The sequence below is a fragment of the Phycodurus eques genome, chromosome 1 (assembly GCF_024500275.1).
Source record: "Phycodurus eques isolate BA_2022a chromosome 1, UOR_Pequ_1.1, whole genome shotgun sequence".
In the NCBI taxonomy this organism is placed as follows: Eukaryota; Metazoa; Chordata; class Actinopteri; order Syngnathiformes; family Syngnathidae; genus Phycodurus; species Phycodurus eques.
Genome location: NC_084525.1, coordinates 31,817,607 through 31,845,020, shown reverse-complemented (window position 1 = coordinate 31,845,020; position 27,414 = coordinate 31,817,607). Strand labels below are relative to the sequence as shown.

General features: G+C 43.2%; 2 protein-coding genes across 10 annotated transcripts; one reads left to right on the top strand and one right to left on the bottom strand.

Moving 5' to 3' along the window:
• Window positions 1-419: 419 nt before the first annotated feature.
• Window positions 420-21,861, top strand: plpbp (pyridoxal phosphate binding protein). Of its 9 annotated transcripts, none has more exons than XM_061688039.1 (9): window positions 420-590; window positions 3,126-3,256; window positions 3,346-3,381; window positions 3,446-3,521; window positions 3,597-3,737; window positions 3,834-3,976; window positions 9,917-10,015; window positions 16,749-16,916; window positions 21,260-21,861. In XM_061688039.1, the coding sequence occupies exons 2-9, from the start codon at window positions 3,191-3,193 to the stop codon at window positions 21,440-21,442; spliced, it is 912 nt and encodes a 303-aa protein (XP_061544023.1). In that variant the 5' UTR covers window positions 420-590; window positions 3,126-3,190; the 3' UTR covers window positions 21,443-21,861. The 9 variants fall into 9 exon arrangements, 3 of the variants coding, with proteins under 3 accessions (XP_061544023.1, XP_061543998.1, XP_061544006.1); XR_009769320.1 differs by lacking the exon at window positions 16,749-16,916 and adding an exon at window positions 13,560-13,781 and having other exon boundaries at window positions 421-590; window positions 3,149-3,256; window positions 21,260-21,350; XR_009769321.1 differs by lacking the exon at window positions 21,260-21,861 and adding an exon at window positions 13,560-13,781 and having other exon boundaries at window positions 421-590; window positions 3,149-3,256; window positions 16,749-16,837.
• Window positions 21,723-27,369, bottom strand: tmed4 (transmembrane p24 trafficking protein 4). Its single transcript, XM_061688068.1, has 5 exons — window positions 27,164-27,369; window positions 25,971-26,071; window positions 24,118-24,243; window positions 23,323-23,469; window positions 21,723-23,244 (listed from the first exon to the last, which is right to left on the bottom strand). The coding sequence occupies exons 1-5, from the start codon at window positions 27,297-27,299 to the stop codon at window positions 23,095-23,097; spliced, it is 660 nt and encodes a 219-aa protein (XP_061544052.1). The 5' UTR covers window positions 27,300-27,369; the 3' UTR covers window positions 21,723-23,094.
• Window positions 27,370-27,414: the final 45 nt, after the last annotated feature.

Genomic DNA, 27,414 nt, shown 5'->3' with positions numbered 1-27,414 from the left:
GTAGAACATGCATAGATGGATGCAATTACAGAAGCTGATGACGTGACTTGCGATTCCTCCACTTTCTGCTCTGTGTCAAGGTCAGTTTGGGACAGTTTGCTGCTGCGCACTACAGTGGCATAGCGATTGGAGTGGAACACGGGGCCGGGGGCCACCCAAAAATCCAGAGGAAAAAAATCCTTTACTTTTGCTATAATTGCAATATTCGTTTTAAACTTTTATTGTGTTAAATAAACTAAGGTTAAAAAAAATACAAATGATAATAATAATAAGTGAAATTGAATATTTTTTACCCCTGTAGATCTCACGGTTTACTACTCTGCCACGGCACCTTGTTCGGGAATCATGAAGACAGTACACTCCTACGACAATGGATAGCAGGAAGAATAGAGGGCGCTATTTGCAGATCTATGCTTTTTCTTCCGAGAGGCTTTTATTTTGAAAGGCAATTGGCGTCACTGGAGACGCAGTGGTGGCTTACGGCAACCACCACCGAGGCGATGTGGAAAATGGCAATGTCGGAGGAGGTAGGCAGGGCGCTACAGTCGGTGGTGCAGCGGGTGAACCAGGCGGCGTCCCGACGACCCAAGGTACGGTACGGCCCGTTACGGCACGACTCCTAGCGAGTGCGCCGCTCTTCCGTGGTTGGTGGAAAGTGGTGGTGTGTTGTTCTCCGAGGGGTTACGTAATGTGGTCAACCTTTTGAGGAAAACAACAGTGGGTCTCATAACACCACGCGTGGTCCATTCGAGGCAGCGTCGCAAGCGTGGATCGAGTCGTTCAATTCTTCATAGTGCCTCTTGCAAGCATGTTGGACTGTGGTGGACGGTGGTCGTTTCAGATGAGTGTTCGTGTGCTGGTGCTTATAGGCTACTACAGTATGACCATACAGAACTGTTGTCATTAGTGCCCACCGTCCAGTGTATTTATTATTATTAGTGAATTAAATGTCGAAGTAAATATAATCGTTACTGTTCAAGATACAACCCAGTCTTGGTATTAGCCATCAAAGTTATATATTCATCACTGCCATTGATGGCTCTCGAATTCAAATATCCATGTTAACATGGAGGACTAGCAGGGAATGAGTTAAACTAGCAGAAACCACCATCCATCCATCCATTTTCTGAGCCGCTTCTCATCACTAGGGTCGCGGGCGTGTTGGAGCCTCTCCCAGCTGTCATCGGGCAGGAGGCGGGGTACACCCTGAACTGGTTGCCAGCCAATCGCAGGGCACATAGAAACAAACAACCATTCGCACTCACAGTCACACCTACGGGCAGTTTAGAGTCTCCAATAAATGCATGTTTTGGGGATGTGGGAGGAAACCGGAGTTCCCGGAGAAAACCCACACAGGCACGGGGAGAACATGCAAACTCCACACAGGCGGGGCCGGGGATTGAACCCCCAGACCTCAGAACTGTGAGGCTGACGCTCTAACCAGTCGGCCCCCGTGCCGCCCCAGAAACCACCAGTCTTCTTCTTTTCCTTTCGGCTTGTCCCTTTAGGGGTCGCCACAGCGTGTCATCCTTTTCCGTGTAAGCCTATCTCCTGCATCCTCCTCTCGAACACCAACTGCCCTCATGTCTTCCCTCACGACATCCATCAACCTTCTCTTTGGTCTTCCTCTAACTCTCTTACCTGGCAGCTCTATCCTCGTCATCCTTCTACCAATATACTAATATATAATTTCAAATTTTATCCAACCTGGTCACTCCGAGAGCAAACCTCAACATCTTCATTTCCGCCACCTCCAGCTCTGCTTCCTGTTGTCTCTTCAGTGCCACTGTCTCTAATCCGTACATCATGGCTGGCCTCACCACTGTTAAACTTTGCCCTTCATCCTAGCCCTCGTACGTGTCCTGTATTATTCTAACATACTTCTCTGCCACTCCAGACCTCCGCATGCAGTACCACAGTTCTTCTCTGGGTACTCTGTCATAGGCTTTCTCTACAAAGACACAATGTAGCTCCTTCTGACCTTCTCTGTACATTTCCATCAATATCCTTGACGCTTAATCTATCTTTTTATGGTTTAAGAAACGTGATCAAGTGCAATATATTGTATATACAGCATCAAACGCCTATACAGGCTCGCTGTTCAGGGCGTCCTTGTATACAATCGCTCAATGTGCGGGGCTGCGTCGGCAACTCTTATTTTTATGCAATGGTTTGGTCCAGGGCGGCACGGTGGCCGACTGGTTAGAGCGTCAGCCTCACAGTTCTGAGGACCCGGGTTCAATCCCCGGCCCCGCATGTGTGGAGTTTGCAAGTTCTCCCCGTGCCTGCGTGGGTTTTCTCCGGGCACTCCGGTTTCCTCCCACATCCCAAAAACATGGATTAATTGGAGACTCTAAATTGCCCGTAGGCATGACTGTGAGTGCGAATGGTTGTTTGTTTCTATGTGCCCTGTGATTGGCTGGCAACCAGTTCAAGGTGTACCCCGCCTCCTGCCCGATGACAGCTGGGATAGGCTCCAGCACGCCCGTGACCCTAGTGAGGAGAAGAAATAAAAACCCTGCTAAAATGTTCATTAGTTTATGTATTTTTATTGCATTTTGATCAATATTTGTTTTCCATACTGTATATTACTCCTATTAATGTGAAAAGTTTTAAAACCCCATTTTTTTAAAATTTATTTATTTATTCTTTTTGTTTTTTTAAAAACAATGGCGAGAAAACTAAAAATTTCAGCTATACAGATGGACAACCACTGCATACAAAATCTTCCATGAAGTGGGGCTACGATATACGGGAACCGTGATATCACAGGGAACACTGTATTGTTAATGAATATCTCACTAACTGTGTCAATCTAAACTTAGTATTCTTGTCTGTATAAAGGTGTGTTTTTCCTGTCTCATGAGTACAGTGGTACTTTGCCTTACTATTTTAATTTGTTCTGTAACTCAAATTGTCAGTGAGACACGTACTGGGCAGATGTTTTGGAATTCGCCGCAGTCATCTATCAGCGGTGTATCTGAAACTCACTCGTACCTCCAATTTTGGCTTGCAACACAAAGCCAAAAATGGACTGAGTGACGATAGTTAAGCCGGACAACTTGTGAGCTGGAGCACTCGTAAGTTAAGGTGCAACTGCATACGTCTACTATACGGTACGAAAGTACTGTACACCGTTTTTCCTCAGTCGCTACCACCTGTGCCGCCACGACTTGTCGCGGTCAGCAAAATGAAACCTCCCAAGATGGTCGTGGAGGCCTACACTCAAGGCCAACGTAACTTTGGAGAAAATTATGTAAGTACGCAGCTTTGCATGCTGCTGTGCATCTCCCAAACAACGGGTGTGACCAATGCAAATAAACTGTGCTTGTCTGTCACCGCCAGGTTAATGAACTTTTGGACAAAGCTTTAGATCCCATGGTGAGTTGACATTTATTAGATAAATTGTATTACTGCTATCTTTTTAAATAATCCTATATTTTAGATTTTAGAATCATGCCCAGAAATCAAGTGGCATTTCATTGGTCATCTACAGAAGAATAATGTCAACAAACTCTTGGGTGAGTGAAGGCGGACTCTCGTACTTCAGCTACGCCTTTAAAGACTTTCATTTGGTTCCACCTTACTCTACCCAGGCGTGCCAAATTTGTTCTTGGTGGAGACAGTCGACTCGGCGAAACTGGCTGACAAGGTCAACACCTCATGGCTCCGTATCAGAGGAGTGAGCACGAAGAGGTTAAAGGTCATGGTGCAGATCAACACTAGTGGCGAACAGAGTTAGTGTTGATTCTTAAGTTGTATCTTCTAAGCATTGTCAAAGATTGATATGCGCGTGTGTGTGTGTGTGTTGTGTGTGTAATGTGCAAGTGTAGGTAAATATGGCCTTCTACCAGAGGAAACTGTGAATACCGTGAAGCACATCGTATCGGAGTGCTCTGCCCTGCAGTTCTCAGGACTCATGACCATTGGGCGCTATGGCTACAACCTCACCCTTGGCCCAAATCCGGACTTCCAGGTACAATCACTGGCTTCGTACAACATGGGTTTGAGTTTTCTGTTTTGTTTTTTAATCTTGCCATTTGGATTCAATACGCTTCAGTGCATACAGTATGTCCATCTTTGCATTATCTATAGCCCTTGTCCTTCTTAGAGTCACAGTTGAGCTTGAGCCTATCCGAGCTGACTTTGGGCAAGAGGAAGGCTACACCCTGGACTGGTCGACAGCCAATCGCAGGCCACATATAGACAACCTGCCATTCACACACACACATTCACACCTAAGGGTAATTTAGACTCAAGCAGTGCTTCAAACTCATTTTTGGCGCAGGCCACATTGAAGTTATGGTTTTCCTCATGGTTTTCTTCAGAGGGCCTTTAAGACTGTGAAACCATATCAATGTATACAGTCATCGCCTAATCATATTATGACATACAACAGTATACACAACAAATTGGTGGAGAACTAGTTTTGAAATCAGGGTTTTTCAAAAATCTTTAAGGTCAAGGTGCTTTTATTTTCAATTCTTCAATATGCGTAACACATACAGAGGATTGAAATTACGGTACTCAAGGGCCCCCGGTGCTACAAAAGACAGCACAAATATCAATATAAAAAGCTAAAAACTATGGTATATACATTATAAAAAGTATTAATTGAATGTGCAAATATCAAAGCTCAGGTGACATGTGCAACATAGTCAAGGTCAGAGAACCATGGCAAAAGACATAAATTAGATGACAAAACCCCAATGCTGCTAAAGTGGCCGGCGTGACCCTTCGTCTGGTGTGTGTCTGTTCTTTATTACCAGTATCAATATCAAAGCTATGAACTAAAAGGCAATGTGTGTGGAACTAACCCAATTGACTTAATATTCATTACTTGTTTCAACTCAAAGTTAAATATAGCATTGTTAAAATCATTATTTGGGACCGTTTTAATGGTCAAATGGTTTATATGTGCAAGTTTTAACTTCCTGTTTTAAGCTTGTAGCCTTTTATTTTGAAGGGTATGCACTGGATCTCAGGATTTTGGCACGAAAAGCAACTTCACACGGCACCGGTGTTTTTTAAATGCATGGAACCAAATTCTATAAAACATTGATTCCTTTCCTTTCCCACCGATGAGGCACAAGGTTCGTGTGAGAGAGCTGTGAGAGAACGTTCATATGAATTTTGTCCCAATTAATTTTTGTCCCAAAGTTGCTACGGTGACGTTTTAGCTCAATGTTAAGCTTTTTTTTTCTATCATCGGCGCTTTCGTTGGTTTGAAGACTAAAATAAACGGTAAAAGCCGTGAGTGCAAAAGTGCAACTAACCATTTACCTTGTTAGCTGTCTCAATGTTGGCATAGACGTATTCTTTCACTCACCTAATTGACTCAGAGTTGACTTCAATGAAGGTTCGCACAGTGTAGGCTGAGGCTCTGAGCGCGTCAGACGCTGCAGATCGTGAAAGCCTCCTTTGCACAATATAATCTTATTCCAAGTGTTGCACTGAGGCGACTGGTCTTACTTTTAACAAAGTTAAGTACACACACTTTTGTTTGCTGCCGTTGGGCACAAGCACGTATTCGTGCATGTTCTTCTGTTGTTTTTTGCCGCTTCTTTTTTGGTTTACACCACTTCTTCTTCCGGGCTGGAGGACTAGGCATCGAAACTGGGAACCGAAATAAAAAAATGTGAACAGTTCCAGGAGAACCGGAACGTTAGTCCTGGTTCCAATCGGTTCTCGATTCTCAATGCCCAACCCTATTGTGCATGTATGTGGGGCGTCAGAGTTCAGGTGGGTAGAGGGCAGAAGAGGTAGAGGGGACAGAGCAGACAGAGAGTTCAGATTCCTGACAGCCTGATGAATAAAACTGGCTTTGAGTTGACCAGTCCTGGGCCGCAGACTCTGCAGTCTCCTCCCTGATGGCAGCAGACTGAAGAGGCTGTATGATGGATGGGTGGCATCCCCCGCTATGCTGAGGGCTTTGCGGGTGCTGTAAATGTACTGCAGGGAGGGAAGAGAGGTTCCGATGATCTTCTCAGCTGCCCTCACTATGCGGTGGAGAGTCTTGCGGCAGGATGCGGTGCAGGGCTCCGTACCTCAGTCATGTAGTTGGTCATGATGCCTTCTATGGTCCCTCTGTAGAAAGAGCACGTGATGGGGGTCGGGGCACTGGCTTTTCTCAGCTTGTGCAGGAAGTTGAGATGCTGGTGGGCTTTCTTGGCCAGTGATGAGATGTTGCTGGTCCAGGAGAGGTTCTTGGTGATATACACTCCTAGGACATTGGTGCTGCCCACTCTCTCCACCGCAGCACCGTTGATGTTCAGGGGAGCATGCTGGGAGTGCACTCTCCTGAAGTCCCCAACAATTTCCTTGTTTTTTTCCACATTTAGGGAGTGATTGTTGTCCGTGCACCACCCGGTCTGGCGGCTCACCTCACTCCAGTAGTCTGTCTCGTACCCGCTCCTGATGAGACCCACCATAGTTGTGTCGTCTGCAAACTTGATGAAGAGGTTGGAGCTGTATGTCGGTGTGCAGTCATAGGTCAGCAGGGTGAAGAGGAGATGACTCAACACATAACCTTGAGGAGCCCCCGTTTTCCGAGTGATGGTGCTGGCTGTGTTGCTGCCGACCCGTACTGCCTGTGGTCTCCCTCTCAAAGTCCAGCAGCCAGTTGCACGATTGAAGTGTTGAGCCACAGCTGCTCCAATTTGTAGATCAGTAGTTGAGGAATGATGGTATTGCTGCTCTCCACATCCCGGTCACCAGCTCTTCCAGCTCCTTCCCTCAGGTAGGCGCTACCGATCAATGCAAACTAGAACTAGCAGGCATTCCAACAGCTTCTTCCCTCTTGCGATCAACTTCTTAAACACCTAACCTACAATTCTATTTCAAAATGCTGGCAATTTTTTTTACTTTAGTTTGTTGTCACATTTCTGTGGGGCCAATTATACATTAGTCGTGCACACACTGTAGTAGTCTCGCCACGCTGCACTATTTGCATATCTGTTGTTGACCAGTACTGGCCACTCATGCCAGAGTTGCATCTGCTCCATTTGCACACTGACTGAGGAGTATCTGCAACATTTGCACAATCAACATTGTCCCAGATTATCGCGCTACTCGTCACTTTAAACTGCATACACTCTTTGAAGTCTCGGCGCCCTTTGCACAATGGTCATTGCACTGGACTATTGCAATATTAGTCATTCGAACTGCTCTAAGTGCTAGAGGAGTCTGCATCTTTTGCATAATTGTCAAAAAAATAATAATAATGTACCGGCATTACCAGATAACTATTAATCCTTTATTGCTTAGTGACTGTTTTTTGTCAATGTCTTTATGTCTCAAAATGTTCTCTGTCAATTGACTGTCTTTTGTCGTACTAGAGCGGCTCCAACTACCGGAGACAAATTCCTTGTGTGTTTTTTGGACATACTTGGCAAATAAAGATGATTCTGATTCTGAACTGAAGTCTATGAACAGCAGTCTGACACATGAGTCTTTAGAGTCCAGGGGCCTCATGTACAAAAGGTGCGTACGCACAAGAATGTGGCGTCCGTTCTTTTTCACGGCAAAGTTCAGATGTATCAAGAGTGACATGACCGTGGAAATTTGCAGTCCCTCACGCCAACTGCATGGCTGACTTTCCGTACCCACTGTAAGTTGCACATACAGTGGGTACGGAAAGTATTCAGACTCCCTTATATTTTTCACTCTTTGTTATATTGCAGCCATTTTCTAAAATCATTTAAGTTCATTTTTTTCCTCATTAATGTACACACAGCACCCCATAATGACAGAAAAAAAAACTGAATTGTTGATTTTTTTTTTTTTTTTTTGCCGATTTTTTTCAATAACTGAAATATCACACAGCCATAAGTATTTAAACCGTTTGCTCAGTATTTAGTAGAAGCACCCTTTTGACCTAATACAGCCATGAGTCTTTTTGGGAATGATGCAACAAGTTTTTCACACCTGGATTTGGGGATCCTCTGCAATTCCTCCTTGCAGATCTTCTCCATTTCTGTCAGGTTGGATGATGAACGTTGGTGGGTTTAAGTCAGGGCTCTGGCTGGACCATTCAAGAACCGTCACGGAGTTGTTCTGTTGCCACTCCTTCCTTATTTTTGCTTTGTGCTTAGGTCATTTGCTTTGTGCTTACGGTCATTGTCTTGATGGAAGGTGAACCTTCGGCCCAGTCCGAGGTCCTGAGCACTCTTCAGAAGGTTTTCGTCCAGGATATTCCTGTACTTGGTCGCATTCATCTTTCCTTTGATTGACCAGTCGTCCTGTCCCTATAGCTGAAAAAGACCCCCCACAGCATGATGCTGCCACCAGCATGCTTCACGTTTGGGACTGTATTGGACAGGTGCCTGGTTTTCCCCACACATTCCGCTTAGAATTAAGGCCAAAAAGTTCTCTCTTGCTCTCATCATACCAGAGAATCTTATTTTTCACCATCTTGGAGTCCTTCAGGTGTTTTTTAGCAAACTCCATGTAGGCTTTCATGTGTCTTGCACTGAGGAGAGGCTTCCATCCAGCCACTCTGCCATAAAGCCCCAACTGGTGGAGGACTGCAGCGATGGTTGACTTTCTAGAACTTTCTCCCATCTCCCAACTGCATCTCTGGAGCTCAGCCACAGTGATCTTTGGGTTCTTCTCAACCTCTTTCACCAAGGCTCTTCCCCCCCTGATTGCTCAGTTTGGCCGGACGACCAGTTCTAGGAAGGGTTCTGGTCGTCCCAAACGTCTTTCAGTTAAGGATTATGGAGGCCACTGTGGTCTAAGGAACCTTAAGTGCAGCAGAATTTTTTTTTTTGTAACCTTTTCCACATCTGTGGGTTGCCACAATTCTGTCTCTGAGCTCTTCAGGCAGTTCCTCTGACCTCATGATTCTCATTTGCTCTGACATGCACTGTGTCCTGTAAGGTCTTATATTGACAGGTGTGTGGCTTTCCTAATCAAGTCCAATGAGTATAATCAAACAGCTGGACTCCAATGAAGGTGTAGAACCATCTCAAGGATGATCAGAAGAAATGGACAGCACTCGAGTTAAATGAGTGTCACAGCAAAGGGTCTGAATACTTATGGCTGTGTGATATTTCAGTTTTTCTTTTTCAATAAATCTGCAAACATTTCAACAATTCTGTTTTTTTTCTGTCAATATGGGGTGCTGTGTGTACATTGAAGCAAAAAAATAACTTAAATGATTTCAACATATGGCTGCAATATTACAGAGGGAAACATTTAAGGGGTTTGAATACTTTCCATACCAACTGCATAGCTAGAGCAAGAGAAAGCTACAAAGTGTTGGTTTTTCAGTGTTTTGGTCAAAGTTGTAAGCCTTCAAGTCAAAAGGTTCAAGTCCAAGTGAAGTCACGAGTCATTCCTGTCGAGTTGCAAGTCGTTTAACATATTTTCAAGTCGACTCTAAAGTCATCAAATTCATGACTCGAGTCCACGACATGGGACGCGAGTCTGACTCGAGTCCACGACATGGGACGCGAGTCTGACTCGAGTCCACGACATGGGACGCGAGTCTGACTCGAGTCCACGACATGGGACGCGAGTCCACGACATGGGACTCGAGTCCACGACATGGGACTCGAAGTCCACGACATGGGACTCGAGTCCACGACATGGGACTCGAGTCCACGACATGGGACTCGAGTCCACGACATGGGACTCGAGTACAAGTCATGGGACTCGAGTCTACGGCATGTGGGTGAGAGCAACTAACAGCTCCTCAATTAAATGAACTATAATATGGAGCAGGTTTAAAAACACATTCCTTTTATGTTAGAGATCAGCTCCACATGAGCAAACCGAGGGAAATTAAAACAACAGATGGAAACAGGCAGAATAGCAGCATTTTAATGTTGTACAGTATACTGCATTTTCTTCTGTGTGTTTTGTTTCTATCCTCCAGTCTTTTGCTCCTTAAATGGTGTTTGCTTGCTCACAGATGCTTCTGAGTTGGCGGCAGAAGGTTTGTGACAGTCTGAAGCTACCTCTGGAGGAGGTGGAGCTCAGCATGGGTATGTCCACAGATTTTGAACATGCGGTGAGTAGCCAGTACAACTATTACAAGCTCTTCTTACTTTTTTCGGGTGCATATATAGTGGAATATCCTAACTGTTGCACAATGTAAAATTCAAGCAATTTTTGTGTTGAAAAACATGCCCTAAAAGTACACAACTTCAGCTAAGTGGGCACTTTTTAAATTGGATATTGTGCAGTTATTAAAGGATAAATATTAACAAGGGTTGTTGTGGCACCTTTACTGCATTTAAGAGGAAAGTAAATGCTTTACTGCATTTAAGTTTGCGGAACACTGCTCTAAAAGTTTATATCCATGATAGTCGTGTTTTCTTCAGCTTTTTTTTTTTTTGTTTTCTTTCTGGTGACAGCACCACAGAATAGTGCAAAAATAAAAAGTGGAGAAATATGATCAAAACCATAGAACACGACAAAGATGTGTCCTGGCTATTGAAAACAAACCCCACCAATCTGGTGCCACGTTAATTGCACTCCTAGTGGCATTAGTTAAGTCTAGTCTAGTAAGTGCCTGGCCGAAGTTCGGCTGTACCAACGATCTCCCAAAAGAACGTCTCTGACCGGTCGATGAGGATGGACAGGGGGCAGAACGCCGCGACCTGGGACACCCAGTTGAGCCGGGGATGTTCCCGGGGGCGTCGCCACCTGGGAGGAGATTGGGAGGCTGCCTGGGTAACGTGCATGGCTGGAGTGTCGTTACCGAGGTGCATGATATGTCCAGAAAGTTGGAGCTCACGGCGCCTGACTGTTATTGAGACCGCCTCAGGGCTTCTGGCCCTGGTGTACACCGCTTTGTTGGTACTGAAGTCGTGCCATCGGATGCCGAGGATTTCTGGAGGCAGTTCCTTTGGAAACTGTCAAGGCATTGACTGAGGGGTGAGAGAAAGTCAGAGAGAGACTGTAGTTTTGTCTTCACTCAGCTGATGGTTTGGCCAAGAGGTATCAATGAGAGTGGCAAGGAAGGCGACATCGTTAGCGAAGTTGAGGTTGGTAATTGTGGAATGATCCAAGATGGCGCCTACCAGTGTGGTCGGCTCGGTTACGCGCTCTCTAGTATTGTTTTTGTTTTTGTGTTTTTCGTTCATCTTTGGAGACATTACACGACTCACTTACACAAGGGGAGACTTGCTAACCATCAAGGAGGCTGCTGTGGAATTTCTTTCACCAACCTTTGCAAATCCGCTCAGTTTTTTCCCCGAGTTACTCAACAGATCAGCGAACGGCGGTCTTCGGCGCATGGCGTCGGAGGCGACGCCACAGAGGGAAGTGAGGCGGCATCCATGTGAAACTCTTCGAGAGGATACAGACTGGCGTTTCCGTCCATCCACCTCGCGAATGTACGCTCCCTACCCAACAAAATGGACGAGCTTCATCTTCTGATAAAGACCAGTAAAGACTTCAGGACGTTCCGCCGCCATGTGCTTTACGGAAACTTGGCTTTGTGAGGCTGTAACCGATGGCGCCGTCATGCTTCCGGGCTTTCATCTTCACAGAGCAGACCGCATCACGGAGTTAACTGGGAAAACAAAGGGCCGCGGGATATGCTTCTAGATCAACGAAAAATGGTGCACGGATGTCACGGAGCTCAGCACACACTGCAGTCCGCATTTGGAGTTGCATTTTTTGAACTGTAAGCCATTCTACTCGCCACGTGAGTTTGCATCATTCATTCTCGCTAGCGTCTACCTTCCGCCTCAAGCTACCACGAATGCCGCACTGCTAATGCTCAGCCGAACAAGTCAACGAAATTGGAGTGTCCTCTCTCCGCAGCTCTTCTCTCTCTACACGAACGACTGCACCTCAACGCACCCGGCTGTCAAACTCCTGAAGTTTGCAGATGACACCACTGTCATCGGCCTCATCAAGGACGGTGACGAGTCTGCATATCGACAGGAAGCGGAGCGGCTGGAGCTGTGGTGCGGCCGACACAACCTGGAGCTGAACACGCTCAAGACTGTAGAGATGATCGTGGACTTCAGGAGGCATCCTTCGCCACAGCTGACCCTCACACTGTCCAAGTGCCCTGTGTCAACCATCAAGACCTTCAAGTTCCTGGGAATTAGTCTCTCAGGACCTGAAGTGAGACACCAACATCAACTCCGTCCTCAAAAAGACCCAGCAGAGGATGTACTTCCTGCAGCTTCTGAGATAGCACGGCCTACCACAGGAGCTGCTGAGGCAGTTCTACACAGCGGTCATCGAATCAGTCCTGTGTTCTTCCATCACAGTCTGGTTTGGTGCTGCTACAAAAAAGTACAAACTCCGACTGCAACGGTGGGTAGGGGGGTACCGACAATCCTTTCAGCAGTTTTGATTGTCCGTTGCAGTCGGAGTTTGTCCTTTTTTGTAGCAGCACCAAACCAGAACTGTGATGGAAGAACACAGGACTGATTCGATGACCGCTGTGTAGAACTGTCTCAGCAGCTCCGATGGCAGGCCGTGCTTTCTCAGAAGCCGCAGGAAGTACATCCTCTGCTGGGCCTTTTTGAGGACGGAGTTGATGTTGTTCGCCCACTTCAGGTCCTGAGAGATTGTAATTCCCAGGAACTTGAAGGTCTCGACGGTTGACACAAGGCAGCTGGACAACGTGAGGGGCAGCTGTGGCGAAGGATGCCTCCTGAAGTCCACGATCATCTCTACCGTCTTGAGCGTGTTCAGCTCCAGGTTGTGTCGGCCGCACCACAGCTCCAGCCGCTCCGCTTCCTGTCGATATGCAGACTCGTCACCGTCCTTGATGAGGCCGATGACAGAACTAGCAGACATTCCAACAGCTTCTTCCCTCTTGCAATCAACTTCTTAAACACCTAACCTACAATTCCATTGCAACATGCTGGTAATTTCTTTGTCTTGAGTTTGTTGTCACATTTCTGTCGGGCCAATTATATATTATTCGTGCACTCACTGTAGTAGTCTCACCACGCTGCACTATTTGCATATCTGTTGTTGACCAATACTGGCCACTCATGCCAGAGTAGCATCTGCTCCATTTGCACACTGACTGCAACATTTGCACAATCAACATTGTCCCAGATTATCGTACTACTCGCTTGAAGTCTCAGCGCCCTTTGCACAATGGTCACTGCACCGGACTATTATAATATTAGTCATTTGAACTGCTCTAAGTGCTAGAATACTCTCTTTTTGCACAATTGTCAAAACAAAACAAAAAGTACCGGCATTACCAGATAACTAGCAACACTTTATTGCTCAGTGACTGTTTTTCTCAATGTCTTTATGTCTCAAAAGTGTTCTCTGTCAATTGACTGTTGTCGTACTAGAGCGGCTCCAATTACTGGAGACAAATTCCTGTGTTTTTTGGACATACTTGGCATATAAAGATGATTCTGATGAAACTCTACTCCAAGGACAGGGCAGTGAGCGAGAGTGCGGTACAACTAGTAGTTGACTTCTACGTTCAACAGGTTTGGTCCAGCAACACATCCTTGGCGCACCCCAGACGACATGGGGAATGGCTCGCTCAACTGTCCATTGGCTCGGATCCTGCAGGTTGTGCTCGTGTAGACGTCCTTCAATATGTTGATGTATTGCAGGAGGATGCCGATGCCCTGAAGCAGGAACCACGAGGCTGCTCAGTCCAGCGAGTCAAAGGCAGCCTTGAGGTCGACATAAGCAACATAAAGAGGCTGAAGATAGTCCCTTCTTTGCTGGGACAGGACATGAAGGGCTAGGATGCAGTCTGAGCACGAGCAACCAGGGGTGAAGCCAGCTTGCTGAGGACTGCGCTTAGATACCAGATAGGGTTGGATTAAATGGTAAATGGACTGCACTTATATAGCGCTTCATGTACACCATCACAGTGCCCAAAGCTTTTTACAAAACCTCACATTCACCCACTCACACACACACACCAATGGGCGGCTGCTGACATGTAAGGCATTGCCAGGCCCACTGGGAGCAAATTAGGGTTCAGTGTCTTGCCCAAGGACACTTCAACATTTGGACAGTCATAGCCGGGATTCGAACCAGAGACCCCTTCAGTCACTGGACAACCTGCTCTACCTATTGATCCACAGCCACCCCTATTAGACGGAAGAAAATGGCGGTGACAACTTCGGTCGGGATGGAGAGCAGCGTGATGGGGCGATAGCTGGCAGGATTGCGCCTATCTCCCTTATTCTTGTAGAAGGACAAAATGACGCCATCTTGTAGAAGGACAAAAAGATGCCATCCTTCCACTGCTGTGGCACAGTCTCTTCATCCCAGATCATGTGGGACAGATGTTGGAGAAGTCGGGGTAGTGGATTTGCTGGCTACCTTCAACATCTCTACTGTAATGTCATTAACTCCTGGTGCACGACCTGATGGGAGACTATTAATGGTGTTCTCTACTTCGAAGAGTAGTGCTGGAGATCTCAGGTCGGTTGGAACCCCGTTCTGGGCAAACTGCTGCAGGCTGACTGAAGGGAATGGCGATAGTGATCGCGCTACTGATTACCGTAATTTCTCATCTATAATGTGCACTCATGTATAATACGCACCCTCAAAGTTGACCTCAAAAGTCTGGAAAATCCTTCAACCCATGTATCATGCATTTTTACAATGCATGATTTTGCTTCTACCCATATGATCAAAACATGAAGTATTTTTTTTTGTATTTTGTTTTTTCAAAGAATTATTCAGAAGTTAAGCACTTTATTTGAAAACATACTTTTTTTATTTACTTGCTCTTATTTTGAAATTCACAGCCCTACTTTTATTTAGTAAATGAGAAAACACAGTTGTGCTCATGTTTGATTACCAAGTTAGAATTTGTAAGATGTGTACAACTCTTTAAAGAAAACATGGACCAGGCGAAACACATTAAAATGTTATTTTAATGGGATTCAAATTAAACTGTACAAGCATTTCAGAAAAGCATTATCATTAAACAAAACATAACCACAGAGAAATGAATGATTGTTGTTGTTCAGTCATCAGTTGTCTTTATAAAAAAAAAAAAAAAAAAAATATTTTAAAAATTCACAAATTCTGCCTGGGAATGTAAACTTATGAGCACAATTGTACATATATGCAGTCATATGTATATGTCATATTGGAATGAAACTGTAGGCTACACCTTTTTCATAACCTCTAGGTGGCATACGAGAATGAAAGTGTACAACTTTTTCATAACCTCTCGGGCGCGGTGGCATATTGGAAGGAAAGTACAGCTTTTTCATAACCTCTAGATGGCGACATACATTTATAAAATGGGAAGTCCCCCCCCCATTTTCTCCTATACCTATGTATAATGCGCACTATTGACTTTTGACATTTTGGGGGGTAAAAAGTGCCGATTATACACGAGAAATTACAGTAAGCTTCGCTGAAGCTTCTGTGAGGAGAGTTCCATCTGATGCTTGTAGCAAGGTTTTTTGGTGTCACTTATCAGTGTTGCCAACCTCCTTGATGCTCTTTTATGCAGTCCTTGTGCAGCCATTTCGAAATCCATCTTCCGCCGCCTGGGCGATGTTGTTTAGCCAAACAGTCTTGTCGCTATGGAGACTTCGCTACCGAGAAATGTTTAAATCGAGATGGGCTTGCCAGTCTCCCTTGAGGCGGCACTGCTCCACAAGCTCCAACGATTCTGTTGATATCTATGTCTGACACTTATTACGGTTCCTTCCTAAAACGTGGGAGGCCGTTGGCCACAGTTGTCTTGTTGATTTTGTTCCACGATTCCGAGATGTTGTCTGGGTTGTATAATGCTGCGAAGAGGTTCCTGATAGTGATTGTGTACTGGCTTGCATAGTCAGGGGAAATGAGTTTGTTGTTGTCAGGAGGACAATTTGAAGTCCTGGAGAATGGGGTGGTTGGAGCGGCAAAGGCGTAGGGTTACAGCTACCAGGCAATGGTTGGTCTGACCAAATTCAGCACTACGGAATGCTCTGCAGTCTGTGATGGCACAACAGTGCCCGTTGAAAAGGATTAGGGTCATGGGTCTTTGACACAATTCCTGTGTTAGAGTACCAAGTGGTTCTGTGTATCTGAGGGTGCTGGCACCAAGTTGATGAAACTTTGAGATTACATATAGCACAGAACCCAAGCAGCCGGATGTCGTTGGCGGTGTCTGTGGAGTGTGGCCCAACGATGTTTTCGGACCCATCACGATACGGGCCAATCGTGGCATTCAGGTCCCCCAGAAAGATGATATCCCGACGGGAGATGCGCACCATTTCCTCGTCCAGAATGCCGTAAAACTCATCCTTGGCCTAGTCCTCGGCCACGTCCATTGGAGCGTAGCACAAGAAGATGGATAAGAAGCCAAGGGAGTGCTTCAGGCGAGCATAAACAGCATGTTGTTGATGTTTTGGCAATTTTCATTGTTCCTGCTTTCAGTAGTAATTGACTACATAAAGTGGAGATAAAAAAATGTCTCCACACCCCACTCAAATGCCAGATGTTCCAATATAAACCACCACATAACCTGTAAACGCAATTGAAAAAAATATATATTCTAGTGAGGGAAGTGAAAACAAACAGATATTGTGGTTGCACAAATATGCACACCCTCTCATAACTGGGGGTGTGCTTGTGTTCAAAATTAACCAATCACATTCAAACTCAGGTTAAATGGGAGTCACCACACATCTGCCACCATTTAAGTGACTCAGATTAACTTCAAAGTTCAGATGTTCTAATAAACTTTTCTTTACTTTTTTTTTTCTTTGTAGCAGAAACCTGAAGGTAACACTGACTGTTATTTGGAACTGTTCATAATTCTTTCCAACTTGACTAAGGTCCAAGTTCCAGCTGAAGAAAAACAGCCCCAAAGCATGAGGCTACCACCACCGTGCTTCATTGAAGGTGTTCTTTTGGTCATGAGCAATGTTGTGTTTGCAAACACTTTTTGGAATGATTGCAAAACGGTCAGCCTTGGTTTCATCAGACCACTTGGGAGAAATCAGGTGGGTTTTTTTTTTGTCCCCCTCCCTTTGTTAGATAAGTCTTTGCCAACCTACCTATAGCCCAGATATACAGTGAGTACGGAATATATTCAGACCTCCTTACATTTTTCACTCTGCTATATTGCAGCCATTTGCTAAAATCATTTAAGTTCATTTTTATCCTCATTAATGTACACACAGCACCCCATATTGACAGGGAAAAACCTGAATGGTTGAGATTTTCACAAAGGATTTTCAAAAAAAGAAAAACTGAAATATCACAGCCATAAATATTCAGACCCTTTGTTCAGTATTTAGTAGAAGCACCCTTTTGAGCTAATACAGCCATGAGTCTTTTGGGGAATGATGCAACACGTTTTTCCACACCTGGATTTAGGGATCCTCTCCCATTGCTCCTTGCAGATGCTCTCCACTTCTGTCAAGTTGGATGGTGAACCTTTTCAGTTCTCTCCAGAGATGCTCAATTGGGTTTAAGTCCGGGCTCTTGCTGGGCCATTAATACTGTGTAGGCAGCAAGTAGCTGTTATGTGGTGTGAGGGGATCTATGCAATGTGATTTTCTTTTAAATCTGTATGCTAGGATTGAAGCAGTTGGTTGATCTCCACGAAATATGTTAATAGCTTTTAAATATTGTGGAAAGATGTATTTTTTGTACCTACGTTTATCAAGTAGTGGTACAGAAAATGGATGGATAGTTTATAACATGGCAATATTCGTTTCAACCCAATGTCTTTATTAAGCATAAGGCGGTGGCAATCACATGATGTCACGGAGTTGTTCTGAAGCCACCCCTTCGTTATTTTAGCTGTGTGCTTCGGGTCATTGTCTTGTTGGAAGCTGAACCTTCAGCCCAGTCTGAGGACCTGAGCACTCTTGAGAAGGTTTTCGTCCAGGATATCCCTGTATTTGGCCAAATTCATCTTTTCTTCGATTGCAACCAGTCGTCCTGTCCCTGCAGCTGAAAAAGACCCCCACATCTCTGGAGCTCAGCCACAGTGATCTTTGGGTTTTTCTTTACCTCTCTCACCAAGGCTTTTCTCCCCCGATTGCTCAGCAGACATTTTTTTGTAATCTTGTCCAAATCTGTGCCTTGCCACAATTCTGTCTCTGAGCTCTTCAGGGAGTTCTTTTGACCTCATGATTCTCATTTGCCCTGACATGCACTGTGAGCTGTAAGGTCTTATATAGACAGATGTGTGGCTTTCCTAATCAAGTACAATCAGTATAATCAAACACAGCTGCACTCCAATGAAGGTGTAGAACCATCTCAAGGATGATCAGAAGAAATGGACAGCACCCGTGTTAAATATGAGTGCCACAGCAAAGGGTCTGAATACTGATGGCTGTGTGATACTTCAGTTTTTCTTCTTTAATAAATCTGCAAACATTTCAACAATTAATTTTTTTTTCTGTCAATATGGGGTGCTGTGTTTACATTGAGGGAAAAAACAAACTTACATGATTTTAGCAAATGGCTGCAATATAACAGAGTGAAAAATTTAAGGGGGTCTGAATACTTTCCGTACCGACTGTATTAAGAAGATGGCAGTTTGTTGTCACATGTACTAAACAGCCAGTACTTGCAAGGAATTCCTACAGCTTCTTAAATGTTGCTGCCTGACTCCCAGGGCATTTCGGAGGGATGTCCGATTCTTGGTAATGTCACTGTTCTGCTCTATTTTCTCTGCTTGAATAATCAGTCTTGACTGTGTTCCATGGTATACTTAATGCCTTGGAAGTTCTTTTGTTACCTTTTCCTGACAAACACCTTTGAACAATGAGATCACCCTGATTCTGTGGAAGCTCTCTACAGCTCATGACTTGTGTTGTAAGATTTGATATTTAAAAATGTAAGGCAAAAAACTACTTGAACAGCTGAACATGGGGTTAATCAGAGGCATTTAAATGGCGGCAAGTGTGTGCTGACTCCCGTTTAACATGAGATTGAATGTGATTGTGAACACAAGCCACATCCCCACTTATAGGAGGGTGTGCACATTTTTTTTATTTTTTTATTTCCTCTTTCTAAAATATGTTTTTTTCTCTCTTCAATTGAGTTGTACAGGTTATATGTAATAAAATTCTGGCATTTTGACAGGGTGTGTGTGTGTTTTTTATTTTTTTATTATTATTATTATTTCCTCTCCAGATGGTGTGGCTTGAACTGTCCACCAGGCTAAATATTAGGGATGAGTATTTGGCTTAATTCCATCAATTGCCCACAGGGAAATTTTAAAAAAAATATATACATAATCAATATATATAGTGCCGTGAAAAAGTATTGGTCCCCTTGTCGGTTAGGGTTAATTCATTCATTCATTCATTCATTTTCTGTACCGCTTATCCTCACTAAGGTCGCGGGCGTGCTGGAGACTATCCCAACTATCTTTGGGCGAGAAGCGGGGTAGGGTTAATTCAAATTCTTATTTTTTGATAGTTTCCCCACTTTATGATCATCAAACAAATGTGAATATCAAATATAACCCAAGTGAACTTAAAATTATGTTTTTAAATGGTGATTTCATTTATTTCGGGAAAAAAAAACTATTCAATGTTACCTGGCCCTGTGTGAAAAAGTAAAGGCCCCTTAAACCCAATAACTGATTGGGCCATCCTCAGCAACGATAACTGAACTCAAGCATTTTCTGTGGAGATATTTTGGCCCACTCTTCCTTGCAGAATGGTTTGAATTCAGCAAACATTGAGGATTTTCACACATGACTGGCCTTTTCAAGGGCACGCAACTGAATTTCAATCAGATTCAAGTCTGGACTTTGACTAGGCCTCTCCAAAACCTTAATTTTGTTTTTTTAAAGCCATTCAGAAGTTGACTTGCTGGTGTGTTTTGGTTCGTTATTCTGCTGTAGAACCAAAGTGTGCTTCAGCTTGAGATCACAAACGGATTACTGAAGATTCTCGTTCAGGATTTTCTGTTAAAGAGCAGAATTCATGGTTCCATCAATCACAGCAAGTTGTCCAGATCCTGTATGGGCAAACCAGCCCGAGTTCCTCACACTCCCACCACCATGTTTGACTGTTGGTATGATGATCTTTTTCTGAAATGCTGTGCTACATTTACGTCAGATGTAATGAGACACACGCCTTCCAATAAGCTCAACTTTCATCGCGTCAGTCCATATAATATTCTCCCAAAGGTCTTGGGAATCATTCCGATTTTTTTGTTTGTTTTTTTTTGTTGCAAAAGTAAGACGAGCTTTGTTCTTTTTGGTCAGCAGTGGTTTTCATCTTGGAACTCTGCCATGGAGGCCATTTTTACCCAGTCTCTTGCTTGTGGTGGAGTTATGAACAGTGAGCCTAACTGGGGCAAGGGAGGCCTGCAGTTCTTTAGAAGTTGTCCTGAGTTCCTTTGTGGCCTCCGGGATGAGTCATTGCTGTTCTTGGGGTAATCTTTGTAGGCCGCCCACTCCTAGGAAGGTTCAACGCTGTTCCATGTTTTCTCCATGTGAGGATAATGACTCTCCCTATGGTTCGCTGGAATCCTAAAGCTTTAGAAATGGCTTTTGTGACCCCTTCCAGACTAAAAGATGTCAATGACTTGATTTCTCGACTGTTCTGGAATTTTTGGGGGATCGTGCCATTTTGTTGCAGCTTTTTATTTTATTTTTATTTTTTTATTTTATTTTTTTTAGATCTTTTGTCCGACTTGACTTTGTCGGGACAGATTCTGTTTAAGTGATTGCTTAATTGAACAGGTCTGGAGGTAATCAGGCTTGGGTGTGATCAGTGAAAATTAACCAAAAATTTTGATTAGCTACAATTACTTCATGATTTAACAAGGGGGGGGATAATTAACTTTTCCAGACAGGGCCAGGTAACTGAATATTTTTTCCTTAATAAATGAAGTCATTTAAAAACAGCATTTTAAATTCACTTGGGTTATATGTGTCTATTTACATGTTAATCTTAAAGATTAACGTGGGTAAACTATCCCAAAATATAAGAATTTTAGAAGGGTCAATACTTTTTCACGGCACTGTAAAACAAAGTATATTTGGGGGAATGTGAGAGGAAGCCAGAGTACCCAGAGAAAACCCACGCAAGCATGGAGAAAATACAAACCTCTGGCCTGAGTCGAGATTTGAACTAATCAGTCCATGTGGGTCTATGATCTCACTGGACTGTGAGGCAGATATGCTACCCACTCGTACACCGTACTGCTCCTATCTAATATATGATGCACTTTCTCCTGTCTAGTTTCAAACTTTTATATTCCCAGAGTCTTGACTTCACACTGTAATTTGATTAAAAATTGTGATATACTGTGAGATGTTTCAGTGTGAATTCTATGAAGCTTGATTATTTGTGGTGCTGTCACGTTGCAGATCGAGGTAGGGTCAACTAATGTACGGGTGGGAAGCATCATCTTCGGCAACAGAGAGTATCCCAACAGCGCAGCCAACACTCCGATTCCCAGCCCTGCCCCCAGCCCTGCCCCCAGCCCAGAGAAAACATCCAAGCAAGTGTCAGAAGAGGCCGCCAAGAAAATGCAGCACTTGACAGTCTGAATCGGAACACTAACAAGTGCTTGTAAATCTCCACTGTAAGAGAAACAATACAACCATGGAAATAAGACCAGCGGTACAAAATCCCCACACACATCGGGTTAGCATTGCCAAATTATTGTATATTTTAAAATGTATTTAAACATTTATTTCATTTTGACACTGAAAAGTACAGTAGTTCTATCCAACTGTTATTGCTAACCTATAGTAGGTTTGAGCTGTGCTAAAAGTTAGAAGACAACCGTACACCTGTTAAAATTCTATATATTTTTTCAATAAGATCAACCGAGAGAATTTATGTGGCAATGTTAATTTCTACCAGTCCAACCCAATGTGCTTGACTGTGTTATCTCACATCAATGTACATTTTTGTTGTGCAGCTGAAGCAGACTTGATTTAATAAATCTCTCATCCCTTTATAATGGCTTTTTTGTATTTAGTTTTGAGGTTTTATTTGTACTCTTTTGTCTCCTGATAGGAGCTAAAAGCCAAGCGTGGATCACATAATACTGTGTAGGCAGCAAGTAGCTGTTATGTGGTGTGAGGGGATCTATGCAATGTGATTTTCTTTTAAATCTGTATGCTAGGATTGAAGCAGTTGGTTGATCTCCACGAAATATGTTAATAGATTTTAAATATTGTGGAAAGATGTATTTTTTGTACCTACGTTTATCAAGTAGTGGTACAGAAAATGGATGGATAGTTTATAACATGGCAATTTTCGTTTCAACCCAATGTCTTTATTAAGCATAAGGAGGTGGCAATCACGACTTCAATGCTAGAGCAGTCGCTGGTTGACCATAGTGCACCTGAAGAATTGGATATTTAAATGAAACATCTAAGAATTAAAACCAACAAACTGAAAACTCCATAGACTTGTGATTTAAATCTTCTTCCCCGTTTAACAATGGTCCAGCATAAATAAAGTGAACCTAGAACATCTTGTGGTATTCCCATACAGTAATAAATAAGACCTGATATAACAAAAACCCAGACCAACAAGCTCCAATGTGCAGACAACAGATAAGCAGGTTTAAACAAACATTGCATGAACACCAAATGACTTCTAGCTCCAGTATAATCAACCCTTAGAACAAAGAATTATATCTCAACTCCTTTTGACAATTTGAAAAAAAAAATCCCATTGCGTTTTCAAAGACTTACACAATAGTAGTAACTACATAGTTACAAGAATGTGGGTGCAGTTGTGTGTACATATTTTTAATAGTCTTTCACTGACACAACCTTTAATTGCCCTACACTACAGCTTTTTTTCATTTGTTCAGTGTGTAAGCACAAGTCTAAAGGGAAATGAGATGTTGGCAAATAAGAATATTTGTCATGGTGAAGTTAATGGATACTTAAACCCCAAAGAAGCAATATACGGCACTAAAAAATATAGTAAAATCTGCTGATGCATAACCAAAAGTTGCCCGGCGTTGTCAAGCAAATAAAACAAAGAGGCAACTCAGATGTTGTGCTGTTATAAAATATTGAGAACTGCCTTTTAGAATTTGCACATGCCTTCATCATCCATGGTTGATACTCAACAAAAAAAGTCTCTGCCTGAATTCTTGCACAGCAAGTCTTTGTTCAAGTCATTCAGGTCTGTCTCCAAAGCTGTCTCCCCGTCACTGCTCATCTTCACACTCCGGCTAAACCAGTTTCTTAGCTTCGAAGAAGCTCTTGAGGTGCTTCATCTGCCATATGCCTGTGACGATGAGGATGAGCGTCTGAGCGATGGACCACCAGAGGACGCGTTGGTTGGTGCTCTCACTGGTCATACGGAAGCGCTCCTCTCGATACTGCACAATAGACACATCGTTCAACCTCTGCAGAGCAAAGAAATGTCAAAATAGCAGCTCAATCTAAGTGTCACTCACCCTTTGGTAATTTTGCTCCTTCTGGATGTGTTCCACCTGATCGAGAAGCTGTCTGGCACGCAGCTGCAGCTCAGACAGTTTGTCCTTGGCTGCAATTTCAGGGTAGTTATTGGTATGTTCTCCAACCTGAATATCCAGATGCACTCTCTGCAACATTGGAAGGTTTGCAGTTAGAAATGTACATGCTAAAGGGCTTTATGTAGGAGTGAGCAGGGCATTGACACTGATGTGCTATCCTTAAACGAGATCTGCTAAGCCCCAAAATATTTTTTGTTTCGCATTTTAAGCAGAATACAACACTAGTTCTGGGAACGCCATCTTTTTAAACCATTTGTTTTATCAGCCTATCAAAATGAATGACCACAAATAAAACAAACTCAATACAATCTTCTTTAGCATATAATTTAAAACCAAAACAACAGTGACAGTGTAGGATTTATTGCATGTAAATGCGACACCGCATTACTCCAGCAAACAGTGGTCGTTCTGGTAAGTCAAAGCTGTACTTGCTTTGACACACATCCCAGTGGAGGTTGGTGGGGTAAACAGTGGCCCATTTGTATGAGACAGGACCACCCCCCTTTAAAAAAAAAAAGGATGTTCATGGTGCTGTAATTCTTGGATTTTTGATGTCCATGAAACATTTTGATTCACTTGGATTTTTTACAGTGTGAAAAGAAACTGAACCACGGGAAAAACAGACCAGGTTTACAAACCCTTTAACTGATTCCAACCAAAGTAAGCAAACTCGAGGTGTGACAGCAAAATAGCAAAGTATCAGGAGCTGAGTCCTACCAGTTTCCCTCCAGCAAACAGCGCCATCTTGGTGGAGTTGGAGTGCAGACATATCTGGTGCTCTCCTGGAGTATGAGATGTGAAGGTGAACCGACCATCGGACCCATACTGACGAGACAGAATGACCTGAAAGGGTCAGACAAGAAGAGTTACATTTTCTCTGTACAGTGGAACACCTCGACATGCGTGCCATCATTACCTAAACAATTCTTGCAACTTTCTGCTTGTGCCATCAGGGGTTACCATAATGAGTCACTGATTTCAATATTTCCACAAATTTGAGTAATGTTTTGCCTTTCCTATGGCTATTTGAGAGGCCACCGCTTTTTGTTCACCGTCTTTCAAAGGGTGAACAGTTTTACTTTATTTTAGTTATACTATAAATCACTTGTATGCAGGTGTGTCGTAACGCGCTACATTTACTCAAGTGACAATTTGGATAAATTGTACTTGTCAGAGTAGTTTGAATGCACAATACTTTTTACTTTTACTTGAGTTTTTATGCTAGTAAGAATCGATACTTTTACTCCCTTACAATGACCGACATGCCGCTTGCTACTTTTACTTATCCATTATTGTGTGTGCGATCTATTTTAAGACAATGTTCGACTTCCGCATGCACCAATCCAACATTACCACTCGGGTCATTTGACTCCAATTCAGACTGCACAAGGAAGTCACAGGACCGCACACAAAGCCATCCATCCATTCTCTACACCGCTTATCCTGTTCAGGGTCTCGGGGTGCTGGAGCCTATCCCAGCTTACTTCGGGCGAAAGGCAGACTACACTCTGAACTGGTCGCCAGTCAGTCGGAGGGCACAGAAACAGACAACCATTCAGACTCACATTCACACAGTCACTGAGTGGGAACTGAACCCACGCTGGCTGCACTGAAGTCAGGTGAATGTACCTTTACACACACCATCAGTGACTGCACACAGAGCTTTCGCGGGCCGATCAAAGTGACTCATTTGGGGGGGGGGGAATCAGCTGCATGACTGTTTACCAACTCTGAAAAACAACAGCTTTATGATGCAGTGTAGTCTTTCGTCTGGATATTTCAGCCCACTTCTAACTTGAGAAAACACCCTCCGATAAGTTGCAGATGTTTCTATTGTTGTTTTGGCAGTGCGTATGGCAACATTAACCCTATTTTATGGTCATAAGTCACTGTAAAACATGCTTCTTTGGGGATACATGCCATGCTGTAAACTCTCTCCCCCGCACACGCATGCATGCACACAATCAATAAGGTCAGCGAAGAGCTTCTTCATTCTGTCATTTAAATGAATAAAGCAAATATGTTTCTGTAGGGCCCAATGCATATATTGTTGTTTTTTTGGGCACTTAAAATTAAAATGGTGGCATTTGTGTTTGGTCTCCCATATATTATTATTTTTTATTTTATTTGACTTTGATGCTCTGATTTAAAAAAAAAATCGATCAAAAGTTACTCACAAGTTACTCTTTACTTGAGTAGTTTTTTTTCACTGAGTACTTACTCTTACTAAGGTAAATATTTAGAGGACTACTTTTTAGTTTTACTTGAGTCATATTATTCTAAAGTAACAGTACTCTTACTTGAGTACAATATTTGGCTACTCTACCCACCTCTACTTGTATGGCACATAGGAATGTTAAAGCATTACTTATAACATGGCCTATACAGTTCATAACGGTTTTATGATGGCAACCGTCATGCCCTACTACCTGGAACAAATAAATTCACATGACATATTTCCAATGGCATAAATCGTTTTGAAACTATATTATAGTCAAAGTTTGGAGAGCCCACTGAATTTATTGTAGCTGTGTTTTTGAGCTCGCCTCTTCTTAGTGTTATTTTAATACCTTTGCGTCAGGGTCCTTGATCTCAACATGCATCCCAAGACCCGGTGTGGATGGGAGAAAGGAATTAGTTTGTTTATCCCAAAGCTGTGTTCGGTAATTTCCTGTAAAGAGACAGAACACACCTCATTAGGCCATATTATGATTATTTAAAAAAGGGAAGAGTCTGGAGCTTGCTACATCATAAGAAAGTATATCACTAAAAGGCCTGAAGTTTTCTGCTGACGGGACACTCTTTTACCTAAAAAAATGAGGCAAAATCTTAACTCCTAAGTGGTTTTATGTTTTGTTTCCTCTTTTTATGTGCTCATAAATGTGCTCTATGAGCACATTTTGCAGTGTAAACAGCACAAAATATTTGCTGCACACCAATGAGAACCAGTACTTAAGTTCCATCTAGAACAAATACAGGGGGGTGGAAAAAGTGGGTCCGGTATTTAATTATGTTGAAAAAAACAAAACTGCTTTATCAAGTCCGATCTGAGCACACTTTCACACTTTGTTGGCATGCTTATCTTATGAATTTACATGTCATCAACAGTGTGTAGTTTTCTTTAATAAATACAGGACTTCCTACTTTATGTTTGACAACACTCCAAAAGACGAAATTGTGATTTTGGTAACCATTCACCTAGCCTTCATACATATGCATAATACATACAATATAAGGGGGAGGGGGGACAATTAAGGTAAAAATATAAATTTGGTATAACTCGTGTACTTACTTTTGTAACCATATTTCTGGACTAGCACCAAACAGGGAGAAACATTTCCAAACTAACTGCAGAATAAAAACTACAGTCCAAGAATCTACAAGAATTAGTGATATTTGTAATTTCAACAATTATTTGTTAAATGATTAATTACGATGACTTGTTGGAATAAACAAACACTTACAGTCTATTTTAAAAAGAGCAGTCTCATAATCCAAGTGTCAAATGCAATGTCACGAAATCGGTAGTTACATACAGTGTCTGTCTTGAAACAGTCGTTGTGCTAACGAGTGCTGAAATTGAGAATCTATACTAATGATTTAAAGGTTTAAAAAAGAATGAAATTATGAAAACACTAAAGTGAGGGCCCGCGATTGTGAACCATTTAACAACAGTCATGTTAGTCCGTTCAGCGCCTCGACTCGCAAACCAGCTGGCAAAGCTAACTAGCTTTGCCGAGCTACATCATTGCCAACGTCTTACCGATCACCATGGTTTCGTCTGGAATTTCCTCGATGAAGCATTTTTTCTCCGTCTCGCCAATGTGGAAATAGAGTGCATAACTTGGATGAAGCCAAGCTGTTAGCAAAATAACTTGAAGTGCAGCGGCTGCGAGCATCTTGTGAATGAAGCCTCTTCCACCAAAAGTTCAGACTGCAGCGTCGCTGTGTGCGAGTGTGACGTTGTCACCTAATGCGGAAGAAGGAAGGGGATTTTTTGAGTACATAAATTTG

Coding starts and splice junctions, on each gene's coding strand:
- plpbp (XM_061688014.1), top strand. CDS start 501: ATGTGGAAAATGGCAATGTCGGAGGAGGTAGGCAGGGCGCTACAGTCG. Junction 3,738..3,833: donor CAACACTAGTGGCGAACAGA/GTTAGTGTTGAT, acceptor GTGCAAGTGTAG/GTAAATATGGCCTTCTACCA. Junction 10,016..16,748: donor CCACAGATTTTGAACATGCG/GTGAGTAGCCAG, acceptor AACTTGACTAAG/GTCCAAGTTCCAGCTGAAGA.
- tmed4 (XM_061688068.1), bottom strand. CDS start 27,299: ATGCTCGCAGCCGCTGCACTTCAAGTTATTTTGCTAACAGCTTGGCTT. Junction 26,072..27,163: donor AGACGAAACCATGGTGATCG/GTAAGACGTTGG, acceptor GTCTCTTTACAG/GAAATTACCGAACACAGCTT. Junction 24,244..25,970: donor TCAAGGACCCTGACGCAAAG/GTATTAAAATAA, acceptor TGACCCTTTCAG/GTCATTCTGTCTCGTCAGTA.